The sequence below is a fragment of the Heptranchias perlo genome, chromosome 1, assembly GCF_035084215.1.
Source record: "Heptranchias perlo isolate sHepPer1 chromosome 1, sHepPer1.hap1, whole genome shotgun sequence".
NCBI classification, from domain to species: Eukaryota; Metazoa; Chordata; class Chondrichthyes; order Hexanchiformes; family Hexanchidae; genus Heptranchias; species Heptranchias perlo.
In genome coordinates, this window is record NC_090325.1 from 85434325 (window position 1) to 85449697 (window position 15373).

The following is a 15373-nucleotide window of genomic DNA, read 5'->3' on the forward strand; positions in this document are numbered from 1 at the left end:
TAATAATCTACAACACTATCCATTTAAGAGTTTGGCCCCATACTGGCCTCCTCTCACCCAGCTATAGAGTGATCTCAGTCAGAACCATAATCCAATCCTTGAATGCAGGAGTCAGCAGAAACAAAACAGGTTTAAAAACATAAAAATCTTAAAATTGGATTTTTGTGAAACCAATTCAAGCAGGTGCACATAATGCCACTATTGTTAAGGTGACTACACATGAAATAATATTGATTATTGGAAAATAATTTGGTCAGTATATAGTGAATATTTAAATCAAAACCAGTCTAGATCTACTTGTAAATAAGTTTGACCCCTGATGATTAAAATGCTTTTTGTCAAATTGACTTAAAAATCTGCTTATCTTAAATCCAAAGCAGGTCATTCAAAGCCCTGATTTATACCACAATTCTTATTCCAGTGATATAACTGCTGACAGCTCAAACTTGCAATGTAACATTTGCACGAAGATCTCATACTGGTACAGAAACTCACTTCCATCAGTTTTAGGTTTCACACCATTCTGACATGTTTTGGCACAGTATAAATCCGATACTGGTGTGCCTTCAGAGTCTGTCTTTAACCTGTATGATTTTTCACAAAGCACGAAGGACAGGAGTTTTGTGACAGGATACTTGTGTAACTAGATTCTCAGATCCAAGACCTGCCATTGTGCAAAATACAGTAATTCTTCCAGCTCTTGTTTAGTGGTTACACAAGTAGATGCAGTGGCAGAAAGTTTAAATGGGGTATAAAATTCAGATCAAAATCTGAGATATACAATGTCAGGCTTATTTTATGTGTGCGCCATTTTTGGAAAAAACAGAAAAAGTTAGTTTGCGGTTTCTTGCTGGTAGGGTTTCAGCTAAACCCTCACGAGCATCTACTGGGATCTTTTGTAAAAACCTATAAGTAGATGGAACAGAGGAGGTGGGGAGGGGTGAAAGCAGAGTATGGGGGAACTGAGAATAGGAGGGAAGAAAGATACGATTGGCAGAGAATGCGGGGGGTGGGGGGGGGAGGAGTCTAGCCTTTTTGTGTGTAAGGGTTGTGCTTTTTGTGCACATGGGGTTGCTCTTTTTGTATGCATGGGAGGCCTTGTTTTTGTGTCTATGGGGGAAACTTGAATTTTTTTTGTGTATGAGATTTGCATTATTGCATAATCACACGTGGCCCAATCACTGGTTTTGAAAGCTACAAAAGTTTGGATATCTCTGTCCGAGAACACTAGCTGAATTTCCATCACTCAACAATCAAGTAGGAATGACAATGTAATCTTAGGTCATATCATTAAGTAATGCATGTAATATCATACTGTACCCATGAACTCTTAGCTACAATTAGATTTTTAATTATCAGCAAGAGCTAACTAAAGTGAAATGCAATGATTCTCAGCTGTAACTAACACATTCAGGGCAGGGCAAAGCAAGGACAGTATGACAGTCTGAAGATTATTGCATTACCATCTCTTCAGGCCCAACATTAAATCTATATTCAGGTGTAGTGATGACTGTGCTGGTAAGACAGGATAATTATTGCATGTGTCTGGTTTTCTCAAAAATATTTCCAAATATGATAATGACAATATCCATTTTTACCCATACATACCTATAACTTGTGAAAGCAATCAGGCACTTTAGTAAGTGAAATACGATATGCCTCAATTTGAATAAAAGCAATTTTTCATACAGTATTGTACCGTAGTTATTTCTGACAACCAAAGCAGTAAGGAAAAAACTTTGTATAGTTACCTGACATTGTTTGATCAAGTCTGTGTATCAATGACCTTTTTGCTGTTTCGATATCTGAGCTTGGATGATCCAGCACCTGTCTGCACCATCGTAATGGACTAAAAGCTTTTTGAATTGGGGTTGGCAACCTCTTTGGTGATGTGTACAACCTAAAAAAAAATGTGCCAGGTTAATTATATGGATGTGAATACTTTTTCGTAATTCAACACATTGATTTCCAACTCCAAGAAGATTTTTTATATTTCCTTTTCCTCAAATGAAATTGAAAACAACCTTAATAGATATGCCACTGAAACAAAATCATAATAGCTGTACAAGCTTGTTTTGTAGTTTACAAGTTATAACACTAACGCTAATTATGTTGTGCTGTCTTTTCTATCTTTTTTACTCCAGATTATTTTGACTCTCATATCTTAGTTCACTCTCACGGGCAAGTATCAACTCCCCATAGCTTTGAAAGTATGTCTCTTAGACTTGAGAATCTAGGTAAGCTTTTAGTACCGTGTCCCCAATTGCAAAACGGAAAACCTTGTCTGTTAATTGTTTTTAGCTACTGGACTTATCCCATATCTTCAAAGGATTCTCATCTTCAATGCACAAATTGGCTGCCATATTTCCCTACAGTGACTCTACTTCGGAAGTACGTATTTGGCTCTAAAGTGCTTTGGGAGATCCTGACTTCTTGAAAGGCACTATAAAAACACACGTTCTTTTTTTATTATCATGCATTGCTTGAAAATGATATAATTGCAATGAAAATTATGCTGTCTTTTCTTGCTCCAAAATAACAAACACAGTGGGCTCGATTTTACCAGGCCTGCGGGTTTCCGGCGGGTTGGGTTTCGGGAGCGTGGTCAACACGCTCGGTGAAATTAGTGGGTTGCCCGCGCGATCGTAGCAGGCAACACACTAATAGGAATCAATTACCTGCTCCTCCGGGGTCCACGCTGCTGGTCTGCGCGTCGGGCGGGCTGCGCATGCGCAGTACGATCTGTCAGCTGGAGGCTCTCTAGTTAAAGGGGCAGTCCTCCACTGACAGATGCTGCAACCAATGGAACAAATTTCAGCATGGAGCAGCCCAGGGGGAAGGCTGCTCCCAGTTTAATGATGCCTCACCCCAGGTATCATCAGATGGGGTGAGGAGGAGGGCGAAGACAGAGATCTTCCACCCGGCGGGCGGGAGGAAGCGGCCAGCCTCTGCCACCAAGGCCTGGCTCGAGGTGGCAGAGGGGGTCACCTGCGCAACCAACATATCGCCCACCTGCATACAGTGCAGGAGGCGCTGCAATGACCTCAGTAGGTCAGCCACAGTGAGAACACGAAGTCTTTCCCCTACACTCCATCTGCCACAACACTGCCCCAACCCCACATCTCCTTCGGCACCGCCAACACTACTCTGTCACATCACCCCTCATACCCACTCAAACTCCATCCTCATCTTACCTCCACCTACTCACCTCGCTAGTACTCATCCTGCCACTAACACGCGACCCAATCCTCATACAATCTCATGGCTCTATCCCATACTCACCCTCTCGTGCATCTCCCTCACGGCCAGCCTCACTCAACCTGCCACCACCTGTGCTGCAGCCACAGGGCATGTATCACATATGTGCAGTAGGCAGCTTAAGGCAAATGTTTCGTGAGCATGAAGGGGGTGCACAAGGGTGTCGGAGGGTTTGCCATGGGTGTTACCTATATTGAATTTCAGAGCAACAAACAGCACACATTATATTGGCACCACCACTGCCATGTCTCCGCGAATCCTGTCTGTTGTGTCCAATAATGCCCGCTCCTGGGTATCACTATGAGGACCCACCACTGATGCCACCCATCGTGTTACTGCAGAGTAGGTGCAGGTGTATTTGCAGGGCTCTTCCGCGCAGACGACTGAGAGACATCCGAGGTGTAGCCGGCTGCACCCTGGAAGGATGCGGAGGAGAAGTTGTGGAGGGCAGTGGTGACTTTGACAGCGACAGGTAAGCAGTTGGTGCTGGGGCCAGCCAGGAGCCGCTCGGCATGAAAGAGCCTGCAGATCTCCACGACTACATGTCGAGCGAATCTGCGCCTCAGTGTGCACTGCTGCTCGGGGAGGTCCAGGGAGCTGCGCCTCGGTCTGTGGACCCTGTGGCGAGGGTAGTGCCCTCTGCGATGCGTCTCTCTCTGCGGTAGCCCTCCCTCCTGCTGTGCAGGTGGGCGTGCAACAACCCCGTGTTGGGGGGCTCCACGTCTCTGCGGCGGACGGCGTGGACTGCGAGGCTGCTGGGGCTGGTCATGCTGTTCGTCCTCCGAGGGTGTCCACGCACCACCCATCTGGCAGGTGTTGGTCTGAGGGGTTGTGCAGGGTAGGTGGGTGGTTCCTCGGACTGGGGCTGCAGTTTCGTGTCGGTCTGTCCTCTGGCTTGGCGGGGGGTGGTGGGGGCCAGGGGTTGCCCTATGTGACGCGGTGGCCTCCTGCGTGGGTGAGGGCTCTCCCCCGTGGGGTGCACCTTGGCACCTGCCACAGGCTGCAACACGCCTGGTTGGAGAGAGACTGTTTCCCCCAGTGTGGGAAACACGCTGCGATGCAGGTGAAATCCCACACTTCCTCTTTTGACAGCTGATTCAGCTCATTAACTGACCTCAACAAGCAAGGTAAGTACTCTCAAGTGGAACCCCGCTGGCTTTAATTGCCTGCGGGATTCCCACCAGCGGGGGCCACGCACGCAGCCCCGCACGTCGTCGGGGAACCCGGAAGTGGTCGGGATCGCGGCGCGACCCGGTCACGTGACCTCATATCGGGATTTTCGGGGCCCCCCCGCTGGAAACCCGACCCTAAAATCGAGTCCCGTGTCTCTTTACAACAATTTAGAATTTGTACCCAACTTTGTAAACCAGAAACCATTCACTTCAATTCTGGCACAATTTAAATTCAAAAACATTGAATTATGATGATATACACAAGTTTCAGTGCTCTCTTTCAGACCAAAGATAAACTGAACTCTTCTCAGAGACACACAAAGATTTCTCAGTTCCGTTAAGTCGAGGTGAGAAGAGGAACAGAGACCTGTAATTTGAAGACATACCTCTCAGGATAAGGCAAAGAAAAAAAGTTCTGATTCACTTACACATTTTATTCACACTATTGTGAATCCTATCCTCACTCTAGGCAATTTTTTAAGCTCAGATACACATATTTAATTGTTTGGAAAAAAAATATTTTGAAGTAACATTCAATGAATTAAAACCACAAAATTAGGCTGTCACAAGGTTGTTTTCAGGACAAAATCAGCAAAACTTGTACATCTGGTTAGCACAATGTACGGGCAGTTTTACTAATGTGTTTGTGTGCGCGTGCGTGTGGAGAGAGGGAAAAAGAAAAATTGAGAACCGAGGAGGAAAGGAAAAGGGATGGCAACATGGTACACACAATTTCCATACTGACAACCTAAGTGGCAGTATAATTTTAAAAATGGACATGCTTTAACAGAAAGAAAATACATCATCTACTTTCTAAGTAAGACTGAATTAACGTAAAGGAAGCCCAAACATTATCTACTCAAATTTTTGGTGGGCATATGAGTATAAAGGACATCTTGGTACAGGATGGAAAAGGTCTAAACGGCCTCTACACTAAAACATACTCCTCTGATATGCTAGTTGTGCAAGACCGTGCCCTTCAGTACAAGTACTGTACCTCATCCTCCACCCCAGATGGCACCAGCTAAAAACTCTGGGGGAGGTTTCAGGATTGACAACAGTCTAATGTTGTATGGGTCAATCCTATAGATAATGCTCTCAGAAAACACTTAATACAAAGGATCCTTGATTGACTGTACGGTATTCTCAACATTCAATATTCAAGTTTCAAAAAGTGCAACTCAGCAAAAGATTTTGCCAGCATTTTGGTAGATTACCATACAGTAGGGTACCAACATTGGTGTCCTCCAATACCTTTTTCACGAATTTTATTTAAAAGGAAGTAAAATGTTTAAAGAACAGTATTTTTCAAATGCAGCATAAAAATCAGCTAGAGGGTCAACTTACTTCAGTTGATAGTACTCTCGCCTTTGGGTCAGAAAGTTGTGAGTTTAAGCACATAATCTAGGCTGACAATCTAGTACCAAAGGAGTGCTGCATTGTTGCAGGTGCCATCCTTCAGATGAGACTTTTCAAAGGGCAACGAGGAGTTTTCAGTGTCCTCAAAAACATTCCCCCCGTCCCCCCCCCCCACCAAAAGTCAGCTGGTCATTGATTTCATTGCTGTTTGTCAGACATTGTTGCCACATCTGCCTACTTAATAATTATGGCACTCTAAAGAATAACTAACTGAGGGTGATGTCAGGGTGCATTATACAAAGTATTCATCATAAACTGAAAACACCGAACCATGGTCTATATTTTGTGCAGGAGTGTATAGCACATATGAGTCATTCACTTGCAAGAATCTGTTGCAGTTTTGAAGCATGAAATCATTATTACGGAATGAAGCAGAGAAGAACACGAGAGAAAGGGCGGTTCTGCCTAGGAAGAGGTTTTATGCAGCTGTTGGGTAAACATTGTGTCATGTTTTCAATTTCAAATCATACCAACTAGCAGGCAAAGCCGATTTATAAAAGATTTTTTGCCTAGCTCATCATGGCTACATGCTACATGATTTAACGATGTTTATATACCTCTCATCATTGCATCTCCTGCTTAAAGATGTTCACTATGCAACAGTCTACTGTCGTCTGAAAATTATACATAAAAGTTTAAGTATATTAACAGAAAGAGGGAATCATTGTTATTCAACACATAAAAAATAATTTGGGTAATTATGAAACTAAAAGCAAAAGTGATTGAGGAGTTGTGGACTGCTTTTTTAGCTGGACAAACCAAATTAAACCATTAGAGGTCATTTGCCCTAAACAGTAGAATTACCCAAATATTGTTTTCATAAAAATCATAGAAAGGTTACAGCATGGAAAGAGGCCATTCAGCCCATCGAGTCCATGCAAAAGAAATCCAGCTAGTCCCACTCCCCTGCCCTATCCCCGTAGCCCTGCAAATGTTTTCCTTTCAAGTACTTATCCAGTTCCCTTTTGAAGGCAATGATTGAATCTGCCGCCACCACCCCCTCTGCCAGTATATTCCAGATCCTAACCACTCACTGTGTAATAAAGTTTTTCCTCATTTCACCTTAGCTTCTTTTGCCAATCACCTTAAATCTACGTCCTCTGGTTCTTGGCCCTTCTGTCAATGGGAACAATCTCTCTCTTGTCTACTCTGTCGAGACCAGTCATGATTTTGAATACCTCTATCAAATCTCCTCTCAACCAGTTGCAAGGAGAACAACCCCAGCTTCTCCAGTCTACCCACGTAACTAAAGTTCCTCATCCCTGGAATCATTCTAGTAAATGTCTTCCGTACCCACTCTGAGGCCTTCACATTTTTCCTAAAGTGCGGTGCCCAGAACTGGACACAATACTCCAGCTGTGTTTTATAAACGTTCATCATGACTTTATTGCTTTTGTACTCTAGCCCTCTATTTATAAAGCCCAATATCCCGTATGCTTTTTTAATCACTTTCTCAAACTTTCTTGCCACCTTCAACAATTTGTGTACATATACCCCGGATCTCTCTGTTCCTGTACCCCTTTTAGAATTGTGCCCTTTAGTTTATATTGCTTCTCCACATTCTTCCTACTGAAATGTATCACCTCGCAACTTCCTGCATTAAATTTCATCTGCCACATGTCCGCCCATGCCACCAGCCTGTCCATATCCTCTTGAAGTCTTTCACTATCCTCCTCACTGTTCACTACACTTCCAAGTTTTGTGTCATCTGCAAATTTTGAAATTGTGCCCTGTATACCCAAGTCCAAGTCATTAATATATATCAAGAAAAGCAGTGGTCCTAGTACCGACCCCTGGGGAACACCACTGTACACCTCCCACCAGTCCGAAAAACAACTGCTCACCACTACTCTCTGTTTCCTGTTACAGTCAATTCTGTATCCATTCTGTTTCATGGGCTTCAATCTTGATGACAAACCTATTAAGCGTCACTTTATCAAACGCCTTTTGAAAGTTCATATACACTACAACAACTGCATTGCCCTCATCTACCTTCCCTGTTACCTCATCAAAAAACTCTATCAAGTTAGTTAAACACGATTTGCCTTTAACAAATCCGTGTCAGCTCTCCCTAATCAATCCACACTTGTCCAAGTGACTGCTAATTCTGTCCTAGGTTATCGTTTCTAAAAGTTTCCCCACCACAGAGGTTGAATTGACTGGTCGATAGTTACTGGGTTTATCTTTACACCCTTTTCTGAACAAAGGTGTAACATTAACAATTCTCCCGTCGTCTGGCACCACCCCCGTTATCTGAGGATGTTTAAAAGATTTTGGCCAGTACCTCCGCAATTTCCATCACTACTTCCCTCAGCAACCAAGGGTCCACCCCATCTGGACCAGGTGACTTGTCCACTAAGTACAGATAGCCTCTCTAGTACCTCCTCATCATCAATTTTTAGTCCATCCAGTATCTCACCTACATCTTCCTTTACTGAGACTCTGGCAGCTTCTTCTTCCTTGGTAAAGACAGAAGCAAAGTACTCATTTAGTACCTCGGCCATGCTCTCTGCCTCCATGAGTAGATCTCCTTTTTGGTTCCTAATTGGCCCCCCCAAGATGAGTCAAACTGCACAAGACGGGTGACTACACAAGGTATTCTTCTCAATTGAGCAATTACATGAAACCAGAGCAAGATACATAATTAAGTTGATGTTTAAAAATTTACCACAGTTTTGTAAAAATATTCCAGATTTACCATATTTTGGGGAAGGATTATAGGTCCACTTACATGTGTAGTGTTGAAAATACAATCCGTCAGTTCAAATATCTCTGCAGTTAACTCAAAGTATAGGTCTTGGCCTGATAAGCATTGAAATATTGGACAAATGAACTACAACATTTAGTTGAAAACATTAACTGAGCAAACAAATGATTATAATGGAGTTAGAAAACATATTTCCAGACAGCATACATAAGACAGATAAGTAATGGTGATGTAAGGATGTTCTAAAGTACAGGGTATATTTAGATCATTTGAAAATAAGTAGAGGCAAGTGTTATATTCCAGTGAGGGTTATTTTTGTGTAATTACATTACACTTGCGCTGAAATAAGGTAACCTTTGACTTCAACATTGCAAAATGGTTTAAAAATCAGAGTTTAATTGAATATTGCTGCTCAACATTTCAAAATTTTGAGTCACTCTGGGTTTGTTCCTGATGACTCAACTCAGCCAATGCTACACACATCATGCTATGTAAAAGGTAACAGTTGTAGATGAGAAAAATAAAAAGACAGAAAATCTATTATCCTTTCTGTCTACTATATGATTAAATATATGTGTTTAGTAGATTAATGAGGAATTCAGAACAGCAGTCCAATGAACAACTACCTGCAGTCTAATGAACAACTACCTGCAGTCTAATGAACAACTACCTGCAGTCTCATGTTTCAAACAATTGGACTAGCCTCAATCACCCGAATGTAAAAGCAGTTTCCTCCAGGATCAGGAGATTGATGCAGAATTTTATAAGAAGTGTCTTTTTAAAAAAAAACTTGAATGATTAAATGTTTTAGATATTTCACCAAATTTCAATGTAGATTTCTTGTTAAATGTAGGATCTGTTATATGCAGGAATTTGTCATTACTCAAAATAGTGAAAGATGATAATTATTTTGAGAAGGACACGGGATAATTAAGTTTCAAAATCTTACTGGTTTTACTTCAGAATGGATATGGCGGAATGATGTTTGTTGATGCATGAGGACTTCATACTAAAACTCACCCAAGGTCTCTAATTCAGCCTGTCGAAGAATCTGTCCAGGGACTAACAGGATAACTCATTAATTCCTAAATGATTTTCTAACATTGCTAGGTCATTGCAGCCCCACATCATTGCCAATAGACCAAATAAAAACACCCTAAACTGACACAGAAATTATACTGTATGTAAAGATATGCTGTTACAGAAATTACAGGAGAAATTCCAATGATGAAAGAGATGTCACTTTGGTTAATTTTGATGACCTGATTCCCCATTCAGAATGTTACAACGTGACCTCAGCATTTGAGCTAGGGCAGAAAATAAAACCAGAAAAAGTTCCCACTCCTGATTACGAATGACACCCGATGGAAAATAAATACGTGAATGTCAGATGAGGAGAGGATCAGCCTTGGCCGTGACACCATACTCACACATGAAGAATGGGTAAGGTGCTGGAGTGCAGGTGGTGCATGTCAAACTGCAGGCCCAACATAAGTCACTTCTTTCAGGCGGGGGGAAATTGGAACTGCTATACATTAAAACTGGATGAAAACGCAACATAGTAGAATTAGCATATATTTAGTGTGCTCCTTAACATTTTGATATTACAGATTTATATATAAATGAACGTTGGCTATACAGTGAAACTAGTACAGAGGGACATCTCCAAAAAAGGGACACCTGATGCAAGACCCTTAGATGTCCCTAATTTACAGATTTCACTGTATATCAGTATTCACATAAGATATGAATCTAGAAACAGGAACATAAAATTACAAAGAGACATTGATAGATTAAGTGATTGAAATCCATTTGCCACAGTTTTGCCCAAACAAGTAAGTGTGAGGTCATTCATGATGGACCAAAAAAGGATAGATTCGAGTATTTTTTAAATGGTGAAAAGCTAGGAACAGTGGAGGTCAAGAGATTTAGGCGTCTATGTACACAGATCACTAGAATGTAGTAGCCAGGTACAAAAAATAATCAAAAAGGCAGATGGAATTTTTAAAAAATCATTCATGGGATGTGGGCGTCGCTGGCAAGGCCAGCATTTAATGCCCATCCCTAATTGCCCTCTAGAAGGTGGTGGTGAGCTGCCTTCTTGAACCACTGCAGTCTGTGTGGTGAAGGTTCTCCCACAGTGCTGTTCCAGGATTTTGACCCAGCGACGATGAAGGAACAGCGATATATTTCCAAGCCGGGATGGTGTGTGACTTGGAGGGGAACGTGCAGGTGGTGTTGTTTGCATGTGCCTGCTGCCCTTGTCCTTGTCCTTCTAGGTGGTAGAGGTCGCGGGTTTGGGAGGTGCTGTCGAAGAAGTCTTGGCGAGATGCTGCAGTGCATCCTATGGATGGTACACAGCAGCCACGGTGCACCGGTGGTGAAGGGAGTGATGGGGTTCCAATCAAGCGGGCTGCTTTGTCCTAGATGGTGTCGAGTTTCTAGAGTGTTGTTGGAGCTACAGTCATCCAGGCAAGTGGACAGTATTCCATCACATTCCTGACCTGTGCCTTGTAGATGGTGGAAAGGCTTTGGGGAGTCAGGAGGTGAGTCACTCACCGCAGAATACCCAGCATCTGACCTGCTCTTGTAGCCACAGTATTTATGTGGCTGGTCCAGTTAAGTTTCTGGTCAATGATGAACCCCAGGATGTTGATGGTGGGGGATTTGGCGATGGTAATGTAATGCTGTTGAATGTCAAGGGGAGGTGGTTAGATTCTCTCGTTGGAAATGGTCATTGCCTGGCACTTGTCTGGTGCGAATGTTACTTGCCACTTATCAGCCCAATCCTGGATGTTGTCCAAGTCTTGCTGCATGTGGTCACGGACTGCTTCATTATCTGAAGGATTGCAAATGGAACTGAACACTGTGCAATCATCAGCGAACATCCCCATTTCTGATGGAGGGAAGGTCATTGATGAAGCAGCTGAAGATGGTTGGGCCTAGGACACTGCCCTGAGGAACTCCTGCAGCAATGTCCTGGGGCTGAGATGATTGGCCTCCAACAACCACTACCATCTTCCTTTGTGCTAGGTATGACTCCAGCCATTGGAGAGATTTCCCCGATTCCCATTGACTTCAATTTTACTAGGGCTTCTTGGTGCCACACTCGGTCAAATGCTGCCTTGATGTCATGGGTGGTCACTCTCACTTCACCTCTGGAATTCAGCTCTTTTGTCCATATTTGGACCAAGGCTGCAATGAAGTCTGGGGCTGAGTGGTCCTGGTGGAACCCAAACTGAGCATCGGTGAGCAGGTTATTGGTGAATAAGTGCCGCTTGGAAGGTGTCGTCGACAGTGCTATCATCACTCTGCTGATGATTGAGAGTAGACTGATGGGGCGGTAATTGGTCGGATTGGATTTGTCCTTTTTATGGACAGGATGTACCGGGTAGATGCCAGTGTGTAGCTGTACTGGAACAGTTTGGCTAGAGGCGTGGCTTGTTCTGGAGCACAAGTCTTCAGCATTACAGCCGGGATGCTGTCGGGTCCCATAGCCTTTGCTGTATCCAGTGCACTCAGCCGTTTCTTGATATCACGTGGAGTGAATTGAACTGGCTGAAAACTGGCTTCTGTGATGGTGGGGATATCGGGAGGAGGCCGAGATGATAATCCACTCGACACTTCTGGCTGAAGATGGTTGCAAACGCTTCAGCCTTGTCTTTTGCACTCACGTGTTGGATTCCGCCATCATTGAGGATGGGGATGTTTACAGAGCCTCCTCCTCCCGTCAGTTGTTTAACTGTCCACCACCATTCATGACTGGATGTGGCAGGACTGCAGAGCTTTGATCTGACCCGTTGGTTGTGGAATCCTTAGCTCCGTCTATAGCATGTTGCTTCCGCTGTTTAGCATGCATGTAGTCCTGTGTTGTCGCTTCACCAGGTTGGCACCTCATTTTTAGGTACGCTCCTGGCATGCTCTTCTACACTCCTCATTGAACCAGGGTTGATCCCCTGGCTTGTTGGTAATGGTAGAGTGAGGAATATGCCAGGCCATGAGGTTATAGATTGTGGTGGAATACAATTCTGCAGCTGATGGCCCACAGCACCTCCTGGATGCCCAGTTTTGAGCTGCTAGATCTGCTCTGAATCTATCCCATTTAGCATGGTGATAATGCCACAGGAATGTTAGTCTCCGTAACTAGAGGGCCAGAATATAAAGGGTAGGAAGTTTTGCTTCAGCTATACAAAGCCCTGCTTAGACCACACCTGGAGTACTGTGTTCAGTTCTGGGCACTGCACCTTAAAAAGGATAGAATGACCTTGGAAGGAGTGCAGTGCAGATTCACCAGAATGTTACCAGGGCTCCAATGGTTAGATTATGAGGAGAAATTACATAACCTAGGCTTGTAATCCCTGGAATACAAAAGGTTAAGGGGTAATTTGATTGTGGTTTTTAGGATTTTGAGAAACTTTTTTCACTGGTGGGGGAGTCGAGGACAAAGGGACATAACCTTAAAATCAGAGCCAGGAGAGAAGCTAGGAAACACTTCTTCACACAAAGGGTGGTAGAACCATGGAACTTTCTCCCACAAAAAGCAGTAGATGCTAGCTCAATTAAGAATTTTAAATCTGAGATCGATAGATTTTTGCTAGCCAAGTGTATTAAGGGATATGGAGCCATGGCAGGTGGATGGAGTTAGGATACAGATCAGTCATGATCTCATTGAACGGCAGAACAGGCTCGAGCTGCTGAATGGCCTACTCCTGTTCCTATGTCCCAGTCATATTTTGATTAAAAATTGTAGGGGGAATACATGTATGACTTATGAAGATGACATCCTATCAAAATAAAGTATATTAACAGAACCACTGCATATATTGGAGGAAATAAAGCATTAATGCCATAGTATCTTTTAGGCCTATATCAATTCCACACAAGTTATACTGACTATTGTCCTAAAGTTTTCTTTAGGACAAAAAGAAACTCCACATCTATGGACATGAGTTGAACATGGCAGGTGATGTCATGAAACAGTGAGGTGCAGATTGTGGAGATTATCTCAAGGCACTTTGATACTTGCACATAACTTCATCCAATTTCAGGAGAGCAACATCTGTGCTGTTATACATAGTCCCACAAAAAACAAATACTTGGGACCAACTTCCCGTAATTCCATTATCCTTACAGCAGATTTGTAGAGGCAAATTTTCATGAGTGTGTATGGCTGGGACAAGGGAGCAGGCTTGTTTACACTACAGTTGCTGCAGACATCAGTTGCACTCAGTGTAAAACCACCTTCACACCAACTGCAGTAACCTACAACGATATATGAAAGAAACTTTTTGAGCTTCATTTTTATCTTTTTAAACGGTAGTCAACTGCACTATTAGTTCTTCAATAACATTAACATTTTAACTGGCATTTGGACACGCAATGAGCAGAGCTCCATTTTCTCTGGGCTTTGACCAGAGCGTAACTCGAATCGGTGGTCATCTATCTCAAACCAGTGCCTATAGCATCCCAAGATGTGGATCTTCGGGGGAAGAGGGTGGAGAGAAATTTGAGCCTGCAGCCCAACCATTCTGTGACAGCAGCAAACAACCAACACATGTGCCATCTTCAATCTCAGGTTTACACATCATTGTATCTGTCTTCAAAAATACGTAACTCTATATTAACACACCAACTTTAAAACACACACACGGAAAGAGACACCAGTACCCAGGAGAAGCAGTTACTCCCATCCTTCTGCCCAGACACATCGTCAGAGTCAGACACTCGGCGAGTGCCATTTGTCAGACGGTCCCCGCCCTCCCACTCACTCACCAGCTGTCCTCCTCCTCCTCATCCTCCAAAACCATTGTCTCCAGATCCAGCGCCGCCACCTCGTCCAGCACCGTCCGCTCTCCCTGCTCGGGGCTCTCAGTGCCCCCGGACTCCGACCCCCTCACAGAGCTGGCGGTACCGCCAGATCCCGGCGATTGGGACACGGCTCCTCCCCGGTGCGTTAAGTGAGACAGCGCCTCCCCTCCCAGGCTCGGGGCCGGGCCTGGGCAACATCCGAGGAGGGCCGGCCACGAGCTCCCACCGCCTGGTGCGGGGCCGGGGCTGGGGCCGGGGCCGGGGGAAGGGGCCGTGTGTTTGGGGCTCAGTAAGGTGGAGCGGGTCCTCAGCTGCTCGTTCTGTTTCTCGAGTTTGCGAACCAACTCCTGCAGCTTTCGTACTTCCAGGTCGGCGCTGACGTTCGAGTTAACGTCTTCCATTCTCCGCGTTTATCGACGTTTCCTCTTTTGGTGTATAGGTTTTTTCTCCTCCTCCTCCTCCTCCTCTATCGGTACATGACGGACGCGGCCGGTCTCCCGCGATCACAGCCGCACGGTTCCCACACCCAACTCCAGCTCCGCCGTCATCTCCCCGCCGCCATCTTCCTCCCGTCTGTGTCTCCTCCCCCGCCGCATGACGTCAGCGTGTTCCTCCTTTCCCCAGGCCGTGACGTCAGCGTGTTCCACCCATGTCCCGATTCATGACATCAGCTCATCCCCCAGCTACGCGACGTCATGACGTCTCCCTTCTCTTGCGTCACTATTTCAGCGTGCCCCCTGCCCCCAGGAGTGCATCGTTGATAAGGAAAGTGACATTATGATTTAATTTTGTCCTTTTAATTGACTTGTCGGGATGACATGGATGGTCATCAGAAAAATGGCACACGTTCACACCAAACCCCCCTCCCCTTTTGTTAAGGGGCTTAAACAAAAAAAAACCCTCAGCATCATGGAGGCCGTGGGTGCCCCTCCTGTCACCTAATCATTAGGAAGTCCACTGGCTGAATTCCTCCAATGCCCTGCTGCTCATGAAGACCATGCACACTCAA

The 15373-nt window shown here is 44.4% G+C and overlaps 1 protein-coding gene across 4 annotated transcripts in view; it reads right to left on the reverse strand.

The window, feature by feature from the left end:
- Positions 1-14946, reverse strand: part of slain2 (SLAIN motif family, member 2) — a 71781-nt gene extending 56835 nt beyond the window's left edge. For all 4 annotated transcript variants that reach the window (XM_067988077.1, XM_067988057.1, XM_067988067.1 and 1 more), the window contains exons 1-2: positions 14329-14946; positions 1752-1900 (exon numbers count right to left, since the gene is read on the reverse strand). In XM_067988077.1, coding sequence (XP_067844178.1) covers positions 1752-1900; positions 14329-14765 — 586 coding nt within the window. In that variant the 5' untranslated portion in view covers positions 14766-14946. The remainder of the gene's footprint in view (positions 1-1751; positions 1901-14328) is intronic.
- Positions 14947-15373: the final 427 nt, after the last annotated feature.